This window comes from Natator depressus, chromosome 3 (assembly GCF_965152275.1).
Source record: "Natator depressus isolate rNatDep1 chromosome 3, rNatDep2.hap1, whole genome shotgun sequence".
NCBI classification, from domain to species: Eukaryota; Metazoa; Chordata; order Testudines; family Cheloniidae; genus Natator; species Natator depressus.
In genome coordinates, this window is record NC_134236.1 from 205999295 (window position 1) to 206013238 (window position 13944).

The 13944-nt window shown below is 46.7% G+C and overlaps 2 protein-coding genes across 3 annotated transcripts in view; one reads left to right on the forward strand and one right to left on the reverse strand.

Moving 5' to 3' along the window:
- Positions 1–4949, forward strand: part of LOC141985533 (two pore channel protein 2-like) — a 31463-nt gene extending 26514 nt beyond the window's left edge. Inside the window, exon 19 of the mRNA XM_074949755.1 lies at positions 1388–4949. Coding sequence (XP_074805856.1) covers positions 1388–1533 — 146 coding nt within the window. The 3' untranslated portion in view covers positions 1534–4949. The remainder of the gene's footprint in view (positions 1–1387) is intronic.
- Positions 3150–13944, reverse strand: TMEM178A (transmembrane protein 178A). 2 transcript variants are annotated; one of them, XM_074949756.1, is made up of 4 exons: positions 13581–13944; positions 7954–8067; positions 6673–6813; positions 3150–4153 (listed from the first exon to the last, which is right to left on the reverse strand). In XM_074949756.1, exons 1-4 carry the CDS (start codon positions 13942–13944, stop codon positions 3912–3914), a joined length of 861 nt encoding a protein of 286 aa, XP_074805857.1. In that variant the 3' UTR covers positions 3150–3911. The 2 variants fall into 2 exon arrangements, with proteins under 2 accessions (XP_074805857.1, XP_074805858.1); XM_074949757.1 differs by having other exon boundaries at positions 3160–4153; positions 6673–6810; positions 13581–13704.

Below are 13944 nucleotides of genomic sequence, written 5' to 3' on the forward strand. Positions count from 1 at the left end.
AAACGCCTACTCGTGTGCAGTCGCCATTACAGGATGGCATGTTCACTTGACCATTTGGAAAAAAAGCTTAGTGGGACTCTAGAAGCCACTCCTGATGAGATGAGCTGTTCAAAACCTTAATTCTCTCCTGATCTCTCAAATACAGGTTTCCAATGGACTTCAGGTCCCAAGGCAGGGAGGGGAGCACCCCTGTGGAGGGGTGGCAGAGGAAGCTGATATAAGTGTAGCTGTCCCTGCAGCTAAAACCCACCTAGAGACTTCTTCTAAATCCCCTTTAAACAGCAGGCTGGGACCAAGAAGTCTTTTTAGGAGTATTTCCAACCCTCGCATATCTTCTCGTCCATGAAGTATGATGGTCACTGGCAGGGCTTAATTTTTTCCAGGGCTCTTGGCTTGGCCGTGCATAGCCCTGGCACCTCTATGCTTGCCGTGTCAGCTACGAAAGTAAAAAAATTGCTTGAGCCCCCAGCACCTCTTTCATCTGAGCATGCCACATGTTTGTGATCAAATGTGGCACGATCAAGCCCAACAGAGAATCACAACTCAGTTTGGGGCTTTTGGCACCCCCCCCCCAGTCAGATTCTAATAGTGTTTATGCTGTTTTTATTGTAGCACTTTCTTTGTCAAGCTCCTGGGCTTTACAGCACAAGCTCGTTGCCTGCAGGAGCTACTACACAGGAACAGTCTTGGTGGTTCAGCTTCTCCAGATGTTAGGAAGCCTCTTTGTTGCTGTTTTCTCCTTGTATCCACTTCACTTTTATCCTGGCTGAGACTCTTTGGTAACTCTTTGCAACTCTTACTGCTTGGTTTAATGCTCATCCTTCCTCTCCAGAAACATTCTCCCTGTATCTTGGCTGTTTCCTGTTGAATCCAGTTGAAGCTCACTATAAACCTGGATTTGCTGTTTAACGCACAAACTGATTGAAAGCCTGAGTCTAGGGGCCTCATATGGTGCTCCCTGCTTCTTCCTCAAGTGTTCTATCAAAACAGCTTCATTGGAAAAAGCCCTGAAAAGGCAGCAGTTAATGAAAACTGTTTGCTCTTTCATTGTGGATTTGTTCAGGATGTTCAAATAGTTAGTGGACGACAAAGTGCTAGAAAATGTGGTGTAGGGACCAATCTTACAGAGGGAGGTTCTCGCATGTACATGGTTTTTACAGTGGTAAATAACACACACATGCTGATTGAAAGAGCTGCCTTTGTTTGCTGGGGAATGGGGATGTAAACCAGCAGGGTAGACACCTCAGTGACTTGTCACCCAAAGTGAGGAACATATATCACAAAATGACTTAGCCTTTGAGAATAAAGTAAATTAAGGGAATGGCTAACTAGCCTAGGCCAGTATACAAACCAATGTTGTGTTTTTTGTTTTTTTTTCTTGTCTCAGGGTACAGGACAGTTGATGCTTTGCTTCAGCGTATGTTTGAGGCAGAGATACTACCAGAAGATGATGGGCCATCAGTGGATGAAATCTTAAACCTCTCCCCTGCTGATGTTTACCCAAAGAATCCCACCTTTGACAGCGCTGCATAGTGTGGAGAACAGAAGGGAATAGAAGTGGAAACACTAGCTCTGTCTCTATTAATTCTTAAGAGATCTCTGCTCTGACTCTAATTCATACAACTTTGGCACTGTCATGTACAAGATCTTTAGAGTTTTAGAGCAAGTCTGCACATTGATGCTCGTCTGCACATTGGACGGGTTATGTTTAAAGTGGCAGCACCCTGAGTCAGAGTGGTCAGTTTTACCGGGAGTAAAAGTCCACCTATAAATCAAGGAAAGTATTTTCTAAAGGGAAAGCTCATGGAGTGTCTATCTTAATAGCTCGGTCAGAGATCATGCTACCTAAAACTATTGTAGCATTACATATACTGTTTAAAAGTCTGACCTTATTAAGGAGTATTTAGCTACTTGTAACTGGAAATTTTCTAGCACAGTGACCTTTTAGATGCATTACCAGTCAAGACTATGGATAAATGTGTAAGCTAAAATAAAAATGATACAAAAGCCATTTTGCAGTTTGGCACAAAGCTGCTACTTAGTGTGCTATTTCACTAGCCCTTGCCATGACATGCTTTCAAAGGGCTAATTAACTATGGCAGCTAAGTAGGGGGTGGGCAGAGGTTGGTCAGTACCTTAACCTTTCTCAGCTGCTAATATTCCACAGCTGTGAGCAAATCCAAACAGCTTGAAATGGTGTTCTTCAGAGGGGTGTGTGCAGATGAGCCTCTCACTTGTTTTCTAGAGTCTCTGCTTTCATCAAAAAAGCTCTAGCTGTTCTGGTTGCAAAGAAAGTCATGTCATGGTCTTCAGACTTAACTGATGCAGAGATGTCTGCCTGAGTTTGCAAAGAGCCTCAAACCATTGCTCACTAAAGCATGTGAGGAAGTATCCTGCTGTAAAGAACCACCCAATCTACTCTGAGTAAGCAAGCACTCATTTGGGATAAGCCTGTATCAACAGTGTTGTGAGAAGGAAGGTATAGTTGATTTCACTTTCATACAGGGGCCACGCAGCTTTTTAAGACTAGGGAAACCCTGCCCTAAGGGTAGAAGGAAACGGGAACAGGTTTTTCACCAGTTATTCTTGGAGGGAGTTGCCTGTGTACATACATGCTTGTGGGATGGGGGAGGCGCTCAGCACGAGCCAACTTCGGGTTCTGTCTAGCAATACACCGTCTCCCTTTTTCCACCCCCAAATGTTTGACGCTGAGGTTACAAAAGGATTAGGTGCCCCCTCCAAACACCTCTGTTCCTCCTGCTAAATCACAAAGGTCTGACCCCGGAACAGTGTCTGAGGGCAAGGAGGGTGGGAAGTGAGACTGCGCCATGCCATGCTTTCGCACTGCAGTTGTAAATGAAGGATGTTTATACCTCTGCAGGTGGGGACCGTAGAGCTCATGAGGGGAATGGTGGGAGCACTGGTTCAGAGTCTGGAGGCTTAAAACCTGGGAGCCAGGGCCTGGACTGCCTCTCACAGAAGTCTGGTGAGAACCAAGAGGGGCACTTGACTGGATCTGTGACTACCCTGTCACTAGAAATCCTGCTGTAATGATTCATACTCAGGGTTAAGATGCATCAGTATCAAGAGAAAACCCAGTTCCAAGCCACTAACTTTTCTACTCAACACAAACACAATATTTGTGGAGGGAGGTGTTTTACTACTGAATTGTAGTTTAACACAAAGATGCTGAAGCTTCACAACAGAGGTGACTTCCAACGATATCCGTGGGAATGGTGAATCTCTCCATGCTGTGAATCTCTTAGCTATATAAGCAATAAACATTTTTTGGTTACTTATAAAGTACAAAGGGAAATAAAACCAAGGAGGAATCTTGTTTTGACAAAGAACATTCATATGGGGTACATGGACAGAGACTGGGTCTATCTGACAGCAAAAAACACCCCCCCCCCTCCGAAATTAAAGTTCAGAAGAAGCTGAATTGAAGTGTATTAAGTATGATTCTGTGGAAAGAAAAGCATTTTTTCTGACTAAGACTCATTTGGCAATGATTTTTTTTTCCTCTGATAAGTTACTTTATGTACAAACATTTGAAAAATAGAAATAGCCCTAAATTCTCATCACAGCTTTTCCTTCTCTTTTCCTGTGTGAATAGCCTCATCTCCTTTCAGACACACGTATACACAGTATATTGACTGAAGCAGTTAATACCCCCACTATTCTTGTCCTTGGGAAGGTGTTTCCTCTATTTGATTTCAGTCAGCTAGGAAGCAGAACAGAACTCCTCTTGTTTCCTGACTAGTAGATTTTGAAGGATCAGGTAGGTATTTGTGCATGGAATCCTGAATGTAACTTTCCTTTCACTTTTTTCTTTGTTGGGGTAAGTCCTTGAACAATATTGTTCACCTGTCACTGAACAAGGGTAGAGAACACCATCTTCTGAGAAGCAGTCATACAGAAGAGTTTCTGGCAGACTTTAGATGAATAATCTTGGTCCTGTGAACAAATGGATAAGCAGCACAAAGACATCCTGCTGCTACTATAAATCCTAAACTGCACCATGCACAAAATATAGACCAGCTGTATCCATGTTCCACATCATTAGGAAGACTATATATGAATGTTGGTAGGCGGTTTAGATCATATGATATACTTGCTGCATAAGTGCACAGAGAAATAGTGCAAAATATTCCTGCAAACAAAACATATTCTCAGGGTTAGTAGATTTATACAGTCTGGGATAAATAAAAGAGCAAACACACCCCTGTTAAACATAGTTTTTATAAATCAAAAAACTAGGCAAAAGCTGTTTTCTTACTTGGATAGAACATGTGGTATTAATGCTGGCATTCACAATGTTTCAAGGTCTTATCTGACTATACAAGTCTTTGAGCGCTGGCTCTGTATTTTAATTATGAACTTAATATAACTTCTTGTAGTTCCTACTTGAAAAAAGAACAGGAGAACCAGCGTGGGGGGGGACCCTTTTGTAGTGATAATCAAGATGGGCCATTTCTAGCAGTCTCTTGTTGGAGTCTGTTTTTTAAGTTTTTTTTGTTGTAATATTGTGACTTGTAGGTCTGTAATCAAGTGACCAGGGAGACTGAAGTGTTCTCCGACTGGTTTTTGAATGCTGAATTGGAATTAATTTGCAAACTGGACACCATTAAATTAGGCTTGAATAAAGACTGGGAGTGGATCTGTCATTACACAAAGTAAAACTATTTCCCAATGTTTAGTTTTCCCCCCTACTGTTCCTCACACGTTCTTGTCAACTGCTGGAAATGGCCCATCTTGATTATCACTACAAAAGGGTTTTTTTGGTTTTGTTTTGTTTTTTCTCTCTTGCTGGTAATAGCTCACTTTAACTGATCACTCTCGTTACAGTGTGTATGATAACACCCATTGTTTCATGTTCTCTGTGTATATATATCTCTTCCTACTGTATTTTCCACTGCATGCATCCGATGAAGGGGGTTTTAGCCCACAAAAGCTTATGCTCAAATAAATGTGTTAGTCTCTAAGGTGCCACAAGTCCTCCTGTTCTTTTTGCGGATACAGACTAACATGGCTGCTACTCTGATACTTGAAAAAAAGCTCTCGGTTTTTACAAGCAGTTTAAGGTTTGCTGCAGTTGTTACCCCAGAATTCTTTTAGAGCAGACATGTTAAGTGCCCCACCTGTGGATTCATGAGGCCTGTTTAACATATTCAGATTGGAGACTTCTCTTCTTGCACTCCTTAAGACCCAGGGCTGAGAGCAGCCCCTTCACACCTCACAAGATCCATGGTGGGCTGAGGCAATAGTTTTGTATGCACTTGACAAAATCTAGTCTGTACGTGTAATTTACTCAAACATGCATCCCCAGCCAGCCTTCCCCAGCATAGCTCTGATGTGGAGGAATGAGGTCCTCGTCTCTCAGCCACTGCACACCTGTCTGCAGGAGCTCCTCTCCCTGTCCAATGTGTCCCTCCTGGGTCTGCAGCAATCTATGGGGCTAGATTTTTCAGTATGCAGTGAAATTAGCTATACACATCCAGCCACAATGAATTTTTCCTTAAGCTTGCACTTTACAAGTTAATGGAATAAAATCTATGGTGCATGCTCAGATGTGGTTTTCAGAGGTTAATAACTTGGTCAAATCAATATAAATTTCCTCCAGACCAGGGAAAATAATTGCTTCTTATTAAGGGCTTTTCCCACAATGAATTTAACCTTTCCTACCCTTTTCCATTTTTGCTAGTTACAAATGAAAGACTTTTTTTTTTAATAATACGAACCAAATAACACCTGCCCACCTTCACTCTGCAAAAACAGCTGAACACTTTTCCTCAAACTTCCCCAAAAAGTTCATTTTTAGGAAAAGACCAATGATGGAAAACAGTAACGTGAGGGGTGAAAGTTTCAAGAAGTTATAAATGACTGGGACAAAAATAAAATTGTTACACTGACTTAACTCTACAACTGCTGCTTTTGTTGTAATTTAGACTTCCCCTTTGTTGTTTCAAGGACAGAGTTAAGAAGAAGGAATGGGGCGGGGGGAAACCTATTCACTCATCTTCCCCACTAACATGTGAAGTTTAGGGATAGATTTTTGTCTTTAGACCCAGTCTTGTGCAAAAGAGGAGATGTAAACTGCACCCCTCCAGGAATAGCCCTGGCAGACTTTGTAACTCAAACACAATTTAGTTTCAGCCTCCCTCTTTGCTTTGGAAAGAAATCATTTCCCAGCAAATTATGACACTCCCCCCATGCTGTCTTAGGTTTGCTGGCTGGTAAATTGAAGGCAAGGAGCCAAGGCTCTGCCCACTCTTCCTCATCCACATGCTCAAGCAGGGAAGTAAGCAATGGCACAATGCCCACTTGCCCCTGCACGCCCGGTCCTAGAGTTTGCATAGTCTGTGCAAGCGCTGTAACGGAGTGCCCTTACCCCTTCTTTCTCCCAGGCACAGGTATGGAGCATGAAGGACAAACTTTTTATTCCCTTTTTGGAAGAAGAAATTAAATGGTCCCTTTCTGTCTTCTTATAGTACTCAGAAAAATCTTGCCTGCTTTTTTGACATCTACCCGAATACCTGCAGTGGAAAGTCAGTTCTAACTGGAAAGATCAAAGGAAGGTGTTCTCTGCTGATGGATAATAAGCACAGTCTACCAAAGAGAAACCTAATCAAGGGCTTCATTTGTAATTAGCACACAAAGATGGCACAATACCTGTCATAAAGAATAGAAGGCCTGCCACGTGCTGCGTGAGGCTTTCCTCCCAAAAGAAACTGACTGCCGCTACAATGCATCCACAGAGAAGAACAGCAGCTGCCATGCCCAGAAAACCAGCTGTGATTCTTCTTAAATCTGCTTCCATAGAAGAAGTAGAGCAGAGATTAAACATCACCCTTTTGCTTAGAGCAAAAAAGAGAATGGCAAGGAACTATTTACAAACCCTGTTGGCAAATGCATGTTAATGCATATTGGAAGAATCTTTCAAGCCACTCATAGGCAAAGCTGGGTTCTAAATTAATTGTAACCACTCAGTAAGATGATGTGGGCTCCAGAGTGGATAGCTGACTAAACAACCTCCTCAGAGGACTAAACCCTCCTCAGTGTGTAGCAATGGTTAAAAGAGCAAACAAAATGTTTAGATGTAGATGCAAAGGAACAGAAACTAATACTGAAAGTGTTCTAATGTCACTACCAGCACCAATGATGTGACCTGACCTGGAATACCAGTTCTGGTCACCCTATCTAAGAGAACACAGCAGATAATACAAGTGGTTTAGAGACAGACAACAAGAAGGATTAGGGTCATGAAAAAAATTAACTTTCAAGTGAGAAGGAAAAGATTGGGACTGTTCAGACAGGAGAGGAATAAGAGGGGACTTGACAGAGGTATAGAATATAATAAGCAGTACAGAAAAATTAAACCAGGGGTTGGTTCCTATTTACCCTTTCTCATAACACAGAATGAGGGGATATCTAATGAAATTGCGAGGCAACAAATTTAAAATAGATAAAAGCAAATACATTTTTACATATTGTGCAGTTAGCCTGTAGAACTCATTGCCACAAGATATAATTTAGGCCAAGAGTCTATCAGGATTCAAAAAAAGACTGACCAATTATCTGAATAACAAGAACATCCAGAGTTACATCAGATGGAATTTAAAATAAAAAAAAAGATTTAGAAGGGATATAAACAGCCATGCTTCAGGGCATAAGCCAACCTGTAAAGGATGGGGGCTAGGAAGATATTTCCCTGTAGGTAGGTTATTCCATATTTGCTTACTATGGGATTTCTTACCCCTTTCTTCAAAGCGTCTGATACTGGCCACTGGCCAGAGAGAGCTTACTGGACTAGACAGAGCCCTGGTCTGATTCAGGATGGCAAACCCTATCTACAGACCAGCACGTTGTCTTGCTTTTTCATGTGAAACACTGACAGAGTTATGGAGAATCTTGTGCATCCCCAGATGAGAGGCTGACAATTCGTGTACTTACGAAGCAGATGCCACTCATCTTGCTGGATGGTCTTGGTTAAATTGAATGGAATGTTTCGTAAGTGCATTGGCTGGGAGAAGTGGTATTTGATAGCTGTGCATCTCTGAACAATACCTTCAGGAAAGGAAGGAACAGACTTCATTAACCCACCTGCTAAAAACCAAGCAGGTTCCCCCAGAGAATATTGTGTTAAACTCTGACAGCAAGGCTGTAAATTGTCTTCTAATATAATTAGTCCACAGTGCATTCTCTCCATTTGCTCTCCCCGTGCCCACAGACTACCTCGCAGCTTCTACCCTGCACTTCCAGTTCCACACCCAACGCCACCTCTCCCTACAAACGGCAGAAGCTTGATGCTAGTGAGAGATGCGCAAGCTCCTCGGGCTGGGAGAGTTCACCCGTGTGTGCACATGCACACGCACACATCCACCCGCTGGTCTGCGTTCACCCTGGGGCCTTTTCTAAGGAGCCCTCTCCCCCCCACAAGATGTTGAAGGAAATCCAGCCCCACAAGGTCCCAGGAACTTGGGGACAAATTTTTAAAAGTGCCTAAGTGATTTAGGAGCCTGTCCATTTTTTTCAGAAGAGATGTAGGCAGTAAGGAGCCCTAATCTCATTGAAAGTCAATGGGATACAGACAGGACCTAGCAACCAATGACTCTTGGATAAGGACTTCCCCATCTTTCCTTAGAGAACAACAGTCCCCCAGCTTGAGATCAAAGGACTGGAGAGGTATGAAGTGGGGAGATAAGTGTTGGCTGCTGGAAGGAGTCGGGACTCACCTGGGGTCTGATGAAGGAGGTCAGACACAGAGCGAAACCTTGAATCAAGGGGTTCCTTACAGCTTAGCTGGGCTCTGGGTTAACCAGAATGACCTATGCTTTAACCTTCAGTTCTCTATACTACCCTAAGGACTTCCTATGCTATGTTCCAGATGACTAATAAACCCGACTGTTTGGACAAAGCTGGGTGAGTGTCGCTGCAAATAATGGGCGAGGTGCATGAACCCCTGCAGAGTGGACAAGTCTCCATCAGGGATCTGTCTCAGCTGGACTTGCCGAACGGAGCTCACGGTGTGAAGCAGAGGTTCTGCAGGCCCAGAGGTCCAGTCTAAGGAGGTAGTGAAGCCACATGGCTTATCCTGGAGGAAAAGGGAGACCCCTAAGGGGTCTGGCACACTGAAGGGATTCCTCCTACAGACCAATCCAAAGCTGGGGACATAGCACCAATCCTGTGGATCTGTGATGGGTGGGAAAACACATGACGCACCCATGTCACAGTATGTAGCAGGTGCTGCTCCTGTGCGCGCTCCCCCAGCACATGTAGAGCTGTCTGGCTGTGCTCTCAGCAGAACAAATGCCTACTAGATCCGCCACTGGCGGTGTTCCCCGGCACTCCCCAAAAGGGGCTGTTGCTTTAACAGCCAATACCTCGCCCTGTACGGATAACCCCATGTTTGCTTTGCAATAAGGCAGTCTGGCTCCATTGTAAGGAAGCTGAAGTGCCCAGTGTACTGCCCTGACCGGCAGCTGCATAGCTGTTCTTAGGGGCTGATGGTGCAAGGTGCTGAGCACTCTCAGCTCTCATTGATTTCAGGTGGAGCTTGGGGTAATCAGTACTTGGCAGGATCCAGCCCTTACCCGCTAAGCTCAATGACATTGTGACAGGTTGCCTAGCATCAGTGAAAGGCTTCGTGACAGAGAAACCATGAGCAATTCTGTGGTATTTGTGAGGCAAACCTGCAGCCGGACCAGGGCTGCTTGCTCAGCTGCACTGAAGCATTCCGTAAGCACTCTGCAGTGACACACCCCTAGACACACTGCAGCAGCCTATCCCTGGGCAGGGCCTGGGTCAGATGTGTCTGTCTTGTCTATTTAGATGGTCAGCTCTTTGGGGGGCAGGGAGTGTTTCTTGTTTGAGGGGCCCTGTGCATTTCCCACTTGTGATTCTTGTGGGCTAATGTGCCCTGGCTTCAAGTGCAAATGCCAAGAGGAGAGGGAGTCAATCCCACAGGTGTGACTGCACAGAGGGAACTCCCAAAGAACAAGATACTATTGCAATATAAATAATAATGAAACTAAACTGGTTACATGAGGAGCTGAAAGTGAATCACCCAGGAAGGGGACTGAGTAAGAACTCTCTCCCTCCCTTGCCAAGGGCATCAGGGACAGGTCAGAGGACAGCCAAGCTACTTGGAGAGGTGCTGAATTGTAGGAAGCATGGGAGCTGGATGGAGATGGAGTCAAGGAAGGAGATGGCTGAACCCAATATGTGAACTTTGTCTCACATCCTCAAAGGCATTTAGGGGCCCAACTCCCACTGGTTTCACTGAAAGTTAGGTGCCTAAATACCCTGGAGGATCTGGAACCTTCCTTGTGAACCCTTTCTACCAGCACCTAGCCAGTGCGGTGTGAAGTGACCTCAGCTTGGAGCACTGGAATTTACTATTTTCCACCCACCACAATGGTTCCCTTTCACTATGTTTTTAGTTAAGATACTTTTGGGTCTCGGACCACAGTGAATTTGCCCCAATAACAGTCTATTTTCAAAAGGAAACACTCTTCTGACCTCTAGTGAGATGCACAAGAGAAGCAAACTTGGGACACTCAGTCAAGGTGACATCCAAGAGGTACTGGCTGTGGGAGATCAGCTGGTCACATGGGATGGCAGGAACTGGGGACCAAATGTTACTGATGTCCTTTTAGTTTAATTTACTATTAAAACAGATTAAACCCTTTTTAACTAAAAGGAGACAGCATATGGAAAATAAAGGGATGCAAGGTCGTGATCTCAATTTAACTATGCTGCAAAGGTGTTTTTTCTGAAGTGGTAAGCAACTGTAAATGCATTTGTTACTAACACACTTAATATGAGTCTCAGGAAAGAAGCCTATGCCTGAGAGAGCGGTGATGTTTATGGAAAGGAAAAAGTTACCTGTCTGCAGACACGATTATGTGTTTAGATTAGAGTTCATCTCTATGGGAATATCTATAAAAGGTCCTCTCATGCTAGTCAGGAATTAACGGGATGGACACACCAGTGTAAGACTGGAGAGAGAGAGGCAATGCAGGGCCTTTGTGATTTCTCTCATTGTACATATTAATATATGAAAGATACTCTCTGGGACATTTTGAGATGCATCCTCAGCTGGTGTAAATCTTCATATTTGCACTGAAGTCAATGGAGGGATGCCAATTTACACAAGTGGAGCAGCTGGCCCTTGGACTTTAATCAGAAGCCAAGAATGTTGGCTGCAGAGAACAAATGCCATTTTGGGTATAAACAGAGGCATGGGGAATGGGTTATGAGCAGGGCTGGCCCTGAAAATACAACATCCATCCCAGGGAAGGTATCTGCATGTGTTCTAGGGTGTAGCTGACTCCAAATCCAAAATGTTATTCCTTAAGGCACAAGCAATGAAATGTCACAATGAGTCTGCTGATTACGAGCATAAGAACACTTAAAGCAATATCTATTTTTGCATTTCTCTACTAATTTGCAAGTGTATTACTTGGCTTAAGATGGTATGAAATGCAGCACTCACATGTGCATCTTCATTGCCATAATGCAAGCCATTTACCTTATTCTCAGGCCAATCTGGTAAACGAAATTTTGTGTCTTCAGAGGCACACCTTTGAAATGTTGCATTAAGTTATGGATATTTTGTGCAACATTCACTCCACCTAATGTTAACAATATAACTAACTACCCTATTCCTCTAAACAAGTGGCTAAAGAAGATAAAGTGATGTCTGCTCACCCTTTTGAGCATGAAATAGTGTATTACACATTATTTGTTGGTGTAATTAAAAGGTTTATAATACTTATATAATATCAGAGTTAAATATTAGAAAAAAACAAAACAACTAACCAACCAAACAAAAAACCTGCATTAAGTCAATATGTGTAGTTTGAAAATGTTTAATCTATTGATGCAACATAAAAGAAATATATTATCTTTGTTCCCCAATATGTACTAAAGAAGAACATTAGCCCATATGTATGTGACATAAGGCTTGGCTGTTCTACAAAGGTCTAATTTAACAGATGACAATAAAGGGAGGAAGCAGAAAAGTCACATCTCAGATTGGGGTGACAAATGATGCAAATGTTTGTTGACGATTGCTTTTAATTTCTGAAGAGAGAGAAGTGTTATTATCTGGGCTACATTTGTTTTTTTCACTAAGGAGGAACAGAGGTTCTACTAGATGACCAGTGCATATTTTTACACAAAGAGGAGATGTACAGGAGGCCTGTTGAAGGCTGCTTCAGGTACACAGAGAAGTAACAAAAAATGGCCTGCTTAATATTAGGCAACATACGCTCAGACGTACACAGCAGCCTAACTGTGGGAGCAGTAGAAGAGTAGCTACTGTAGGGAGTGGCCAGCTACTCCTGCACATAAAGCACTGGCAGCCAATCCCAGAGGAGGGTGGGTGCTGAGGGTCCTGCCAAAAGGGCCAGAGAACACCCCAGGGTGCATGTGGATTGGTGGGTAAGAGGGTGCATAGTTAAGGGGTGCATAATCCACAGTAGCCGTTCATAGGGGATGTGGGAGCATGGTGCATTAAAGGTGCACAGTGCCAATGCATTCCTAGGTCAGGGGATACATGGTGTTTGGGCAGGGGAATCTTCGATGCACACAGTGCCTGGGCACTGAAGGCACTGGGGTGTACAGTACCTATGCACTGGGAGTCCATGGTGTACTAAGGGTGCATAATTCACATGCATTTGGAGCGCAGGGGTCCGCGCGGTGGGTGGTCGGGGGTGGGGGGAACAAGGCGCGCGGGGGGCGACCATGGGGGGGGGTGCAAGGTGCACGCTGGGCGTGCAGGGGGTGGAGTTGGGGGTGCAAGGTGCACTGTGGCCGCGCAGTGGGTAGTGTTGGAGGGGGGTGCAAGGCACGCAGGGGGCCGCGCAGGGGGGGTGCAAGGTGCGCGGGGGGAGATGCAAGGCGCGCAGGGGGGTACATGGTGCGCGGTGGGGTGCAAGGTGCGCAGGGGGGGTGCAAGGCGCGCAGGGGGCCGCGCAGGGGGGTGCAAGGCGTGCAGGGAGCCGCGGGGGGGGTGCAAGGCGCTCAGAGGGGGTGCATGGCGCGCGCAGGGAGGGGTGCAAGGCGCGCAGGGAGCCGCGCGGGGGGGGTGCATGGCGGACAGGGGGGGTGCAAGGCGCGCAGGGGGCCGCGCAGGGGGGGACCAAGGCGCGCAGGGGACCGCGCGGGGGGGGCTGCAAGGCTCGCAGGGGGGTGCATGGCGCGCGGGGGGGGTGCAAGGCGCGCAGGGGGGATGCAAGGCGTGCAGGGAGCCGCGGGGGGGTGCATGGCGCGCGCAGGGAGGGGTGCAAGGCGCGCAGGAAGGGGTGCAAGGCGCGCAGGGAGCCGCGCGGGGGGGGTGCATGGCGGACAGGGGGGGTGCAAGGCGCGCAGGGGGCCGCGCGGGGGGGCTGCAAGGCGCGCAGGGGGGTGCATGGCGCGCGGTGGGGTGCAAGGTGCGCGGGGGGGGTGCATGGCGCGCAGAGGGCCGCGCAGGGGAGGGTGCATGGCGCGCGGAGGGGGTGCAAGGCGCGCAGGGGAGGGCGCATGGCGCGCCCGGGGGGGGGTGCCCGCTGCCCCGTGCTGCGCTCCCTCACCTCTCTCCACCAGGCTGTCCAGGTCCGGGTCGACGCCCAGGGAGTAGCATTTCCTCCACAGGCCGGCGTAGCTGGCGAAGAGCGGGCGGGCGCAGCCGGACTGCAGCACGCCCAGCCCCGGCAGCGCCGGGGGGCGGCGAGCGGGCTCGGGGCCGGGGGGCGGCCCGGCGCGGCGGGGGGCGCGGCGGCGCAGGGGCAGGGGCAGCAGGCGGGGGCGCTGGGCGCGGCGCTCGCAGCCGGCGCGGTGCCGCCGGGGGTCGGTCTCGTACCAGTGGTCGGTGAGGAGGGCGGTGAGCAGCAGCCCCAGGGCGCACAGGCTGAGGCACAGGCTGAGCGCGCTGACCAGCGCCCGCCTCCGCCCCAT

Excerpts from the sequence above, each read along its gene's own strand:
- TMEM178A (XM_074949756.1), bottom strand. The coding sequence starts at position 13,944 with ATGGGGCGGAGGCGGGCGCTGGTCAGCGCGCTCAGCCTGTGCCTCAGC. Across the intron at positions 8,068-13,580 it reads GGACAGCCTGGTGGAGAGAG|GTATTGTTCAGAGATGCACA; the intron begins GTGAGGGAGCGC and ends CCTTTCCTGAAG. Across the intron at positions 6,814-7,953 it reads AGATGAGTGGCATCTGCTTC|CAGATTTAAGAAGAATCACA; the intron begins GTAAGTACACGA and ends CTTCTATGGAAG.